At 36.2% G+C, this 4629-nt stretch overlaps 1 protein-coding gene across 1 annotated transcript; it reads left to right on the top strand.

Moving 5' to 3' along the window:
- Positions 1 to 1159: 1159 nt before the first annotated feature.
- LOC127623042 (uncharacterized) lies at positions 1160 to 3686 on the top strand. Its single transcript, XM_052097250.1, has 4 exons — positions 1160 to 1657; positions 1879 to 1984; positions 2143 to 2634; positions 3661 to 3686. Exons 1-4 carry the CDS (start codon positions 1184 to 1186, stop codon positions 3684 to 3686), a joined length of 1098 nt encoding a protein of 365 aa, XP_051953210.1. The 5' UTR covers positions 1160 to 1183.
- The last annotated feature ends 943 nt before the right edge of the window (positions 3687 to 4629 follow it).

Genomic DNA, 4629 nt, shown 5'->3' with positions numbered 1-4629 from the left:
AAGAGTGTTTGTGCAATGTTTACCTCTGGGAGTTGGCCCTTGGGTTTCACATCAACTGCCCCTTCCTCTTGTGTCACTTAAGGAGTGTATAAAGCTAGGAAGCTACCCTGAACAGGAACTATTTACCAGCTCAGCCTGTGAGATGAGAGGAGCCACTGTGCTTCTACTTGCTCTTCTGACAAGAGCACTGAACCCTTGCTGTAGATCACTTAGCATAGGATATGCTGAGAGACTAAATGAGCATAGTTCAGAGGACAGAGTTTTCACATTTAGCAGAGCCTTTAAATTTGCTCATGTACCGATGACATGTGGAGGGTGGGTATGATTTGTTTAAAATTCTATTTTAAATAAGTTAATTTGCTCTTTTTATTTACATTGACTGATTTCTTGCTGTTACAAAAATTTTAGTAGGTTTGTACTTTCACAATTAGAAAGTCGTGAAAGTTATTTTTAAAATGCTGTGCAATGCTGTATTTATAATGTGGATATCATGACAAGGTTAAGATTTGGTTATGTCATGGAATGTTATTGAAAAAGATATATCTCTGATAGAAAATGTGAAATGCGACTCCATTGTACAGATATCGAATAATGATGTGCATTTGCTTTCCTGCTAAATCTTTTTGTAAGTTAATTCAATGACTAAGATCTTCTAACTGTATTCTTATTTCAGCTGCTTTGTAGAAGAATGTCAATCAACACATGTGGCGATCCTTTCTGTAGAAAGACCTGAAGGGATAACGGTGCAGTTTACAAGATGCCCAGTTCTCTGCCTCTGTAAAGTCCGGAATAGACAGGTACTGGGTGAGCAGCACAAATTTGAGCCCAACCAAACCATCGTGGGTTTAAAAAAGGCAAGAATTGCAAAAACACAGCAGAGTAAATTCAATTAAAATGTGCAATAACAGCTGTTAAAATGCTAAGTAAAAATGGACACATTGTTTGCCACTTAAATACGTCATATATAGCAAAAAAGTGTAACATCAATTGTGTGTATTTTTGTATATATAAAAGCTGATCAAAAAGAACAACTATAAAATCAAAAAGAACATGACACTGCTTTTGAAACTTATTTAATCAATCTGTCTGCTTGCTTCATCTTTTCTTTTTTTTCTAGGTTTTCCATCAGTCTTCAAGCTCTTTTGTAAACTACTGCCATGTGTATCTCCCGTTCTTAAAATCTATGGACAGTGACTACTTGTATCTCATTGTTCTGGGGCATGTCCATCAACATGGAGCATTTGCTGAAAATGTCTGGACAAATACACTCCAAATAATGTATGAACTCAATGTTAAAAATCACACAAGAATGAGCTATGTGTACTTCTTCAAATTAAAAATATTTGTGGCAGCAGAGGAGCAGCTAAATATCATTGGGGCCTGGTTTATATCAGCAAACTTCACTGAGGTAGACATTCTGAATGAGCCTACTGTCCCCGGACTGAATATTTTATTACCATATGTGACAGTGTCAGGGGGGGCTGTAAAAGCTCTCATCTGTTCCTTCCTAAGGCATACAGATTACTTGACCATGCCTTCCTCAATCTGTGTTTGTAATACTATGAGATGCAAGTGTGTACTGTCACTCCACAGATCTCTGTGCATGATCTCCCCTATAAATGGTGACAGAGGCACTAGCTGTGATGAATTTGAACAGGTACGGAAAAAAAAAAAATCGTATCTGTACAAGTTGTAATCAGCCCATTTAGGTGCCGGGTGTGCAGAATCACGACCCGCCCCCGCCCTCCACCCTGTCACATTGTCCTACATTGCAGTGAACTCTAAATGATTTATTCTCTTTTTGACCATGGTTATACAAATTAAAGACATGCATATTATATACAATATGAATGACTAATTACTTTATCTTTTTGACAGTTTATACACATATGGATGTGTTCACAGGACCAACAAAGAGCGTTAAACAAAATGGATAAAATTAGATTCAGATTATATTTGCTCACCTGCATGTGGGACCAAAAAGGTGACCACTATTCATGTCTCTTGGTTTGTTTTGAAAATAACAAAATGCATATTGTGATACTATGCTTTGATAGCATATGCAATGGACTGTTAACTTTACTTATATCATAAGCATTATTTCTGACTTAATGTGTCTTTCCATTTCATTTGAACTCTTAGAAATCAGTCCACTACAATGGCAGATCTACACTCAACTATTCAACAGAGGCCTGTTTCATCAGTGGATTGTGAGAGTGCTGCTAATGTCTGTTTCTATGTTTTTCATTGGTCAGCCAGCAGTTCTGACATATATAAGCTATAAGCAAATATTTGTTTCTATCCACAGAGTCAGAAACTCAAATCTAAGTTTTCTATTGTTTTTTACAATCTCATGGTACTCTTTGAGTTCACTTACTGTTAGTGGGCAATCAACTGGATGTTCGAACAAACCTCACCACACAGAGTTTGGGCTCACTTTTGTCCTCTGTATCTCCTGTGTTGTGAGGAAAACAATAGTGGTATTATTGGCCTTCAAGGCTACACTTCCAGTCAGAAATGTAAGGAAAAGTTGTATGCCATTGCCACCAAAACTCAGTGTTCCTGCCTTTACTCTTACACAGATCTTTGTCCGTGTGTTTTGGTTTTCAATACAATCCCCTTCATCTCACATGAGTATGTGTTACCAAGAAAAAATGTCCCTCGGATGGGATGTGCTCATATCTCTTGTTTTCTGTCCAATTTTGGGTCACTTGTTGCAGTTAGTTGTTCTCAGCTTTATTCTAATATTTCTTGTATATAGCATGACATTTGCTTTGGCCTGTTACTCATTGTTGAAAATTCATGCAGTTATGTGTATAATGACAAGAATATCAATCACACACATTTTTAGACCACAGCGTTATTAAGGTACAGCTGGCCATGTTTAGAAGGTCAGATACAAATTTAAAATAAATTTAAAAAATAGATATTTTGTCACAAAAAGCATTACAATCAGAAAATGTACACATTTCTGATATTTAAATATTTATCTTGAACATTAATGTGAATATATATATAAACTTCCACAGATGGAGTAATATATTCTCAATTTTACAAACTTGGACCCAATGTGAATGTCAATAAAAACATCTTTATCTGTATGGATTTAATTTGGTATTGATTATAAATATGCAATCTATATGGATTTACCTTTAATGTAAAAAACAAAAAAACAATCTAAGTTAGATTATAAAGAGATTCCAAACATGTAGTGAACTGTACCTTTGTTAAATCGATATGTGAAAACTACAACGAACTAGACAGAGATGTAGTATCAAGATCACTCCTACTACAAAGAAGACATTGCTGTGAACAGTTTGGAAAACAACAATCTGTTCATTTTGAATTACATAAACTCCAAATTATGTGCTTTCCCTAAATTGAAGGCACTTTTCATTACATGCTATTGAGAATTGATGAGTGTGCAATGTAGTCTTTAAATGTCTTAAACAAGTGGAAGGAGGAAAATGAAAAATAATTATATACTTGTTTTCTCACTGCCTTTAGAAGAACACAACATATATGGTTAGAAACATATATTTAGGGCTGCTCGATTATGGCAAAAATAATAATCATGATTAATTTGGACAATATTGAGATTACGATTATTTAACATGATTACTCATTGACTTCTTTTTTTTGAACTTGTCTTTTTCACAGTGGATTTCCTTGAACTTGAAATGTAATCTGCACTGGGTAATTGTCATATGATATAATTATTTTATGATACTTTTGGTAGTCAAATAAAGGAAAGCCTCCACAGCCATCATTTACAGCAGGGGTGCTCACACTTCTATGGAATGAGATCTACTTTTTCAGCATGTTATTGAAGCAAGATCTATATAATGTACAATAAAGGCTATACATTATCACAATACCAAAATGTCAGTAGTCGATAGTGAAATAACTATATGAAACTAATATGTTAATTACGGAACAATGGTTTCAAGTTCTTAAGTAATCACTCAAGACTAGTAAACATTAGTAATAAAATAAAGATAAAAAAAACAGCAATGAATAGAAACAGGTTTAAAATAGAAAGTCCTGGTTACTTCCGTAGCCATTCCCTGATGGAGGAAATGAGATGTTGTGTCAATGTAGTGACACTAGGGGTCACTCAAAGATCAGAGATGCTTCTGATCTTTGATAAAATGCCAATGAGAATTGGCTTGTGGTATTTGCATGCCACTCCCCCGGATATACGTGTATAAAGGAAGGGACGCTGCATACCGCTCATTAGATTTTCTCTTTGGAGCTGAACAGTCGATGGTTCAAGCCGAGCTAGCGATTTCCATCCCTCACCTCTGCTGGATCCTTACGGCGCAATACAGTGGCTTTATCCCATCTCTGCACGGGTGCACTGCAGAGATCGCCCCTGGGCACTTCAACAGATCTAAAAGAGTATATTCTGAAAGAGTTTAATTTCCTTTCCTAAAAGAGTATATTCTAAAAGAGCAGCACACACAGGAATGTCTTTTTCAAGATGCGTCTTTTTAAAAATGTCATTCCGGCTGTGTGTTATTTCTGGTTGCGGTCGATATCTCTCGAGCACGATCATTGTCTTTGTGCCTGGGCGCTGCTCGCGAAACAGAGCCCGCTGTCCCAAATCGCCTCCACTCCAACCCCACG

The sequence above is a fragment of the Xyrauchen texanus genome, chromosome 29 (genome assembly GCF_025860055.1).
Source record: "Xyrauchen texanus isolate HMW12.3.18 chromosome 29, RBS_HiC_50CHRs, whole genome shotgun sequence".
Classification (NCBI taxonomy): Eukaryota; Metazoa; Chordata; class Actinopteri; order Cypriniformes; family Catostomidae; genus Xyrauchen; species Xyrauchen texanus.
This window is presented reverse-complemented; position numbering and strand designations above follow the sequence as displayed.

Bases quoted from the DNA above. Each gene is read 5' to 3' on its own strand.
- LOC127623042 (XM_052097250.1), top strand. From the start codon at position 1,184: ATGGACAGTGACTACTTGTATCTCATTGTTCTGGGGCATGTCCATCAA. The intron at 1,658-1,878 runs GTACGGAAAAAA...TCTTTTTGACAG, and splicing joins GCTGTGATGAATTTGAACAG to TTTATACACATATGGATGTG. The intron at 1,985-2,142 runs GTGACCACTATT...TTGAACTCTTAG, and splicing joins CTGCATGTGGGACCAAAAAG to AAATCAGTCCACTACAATGG.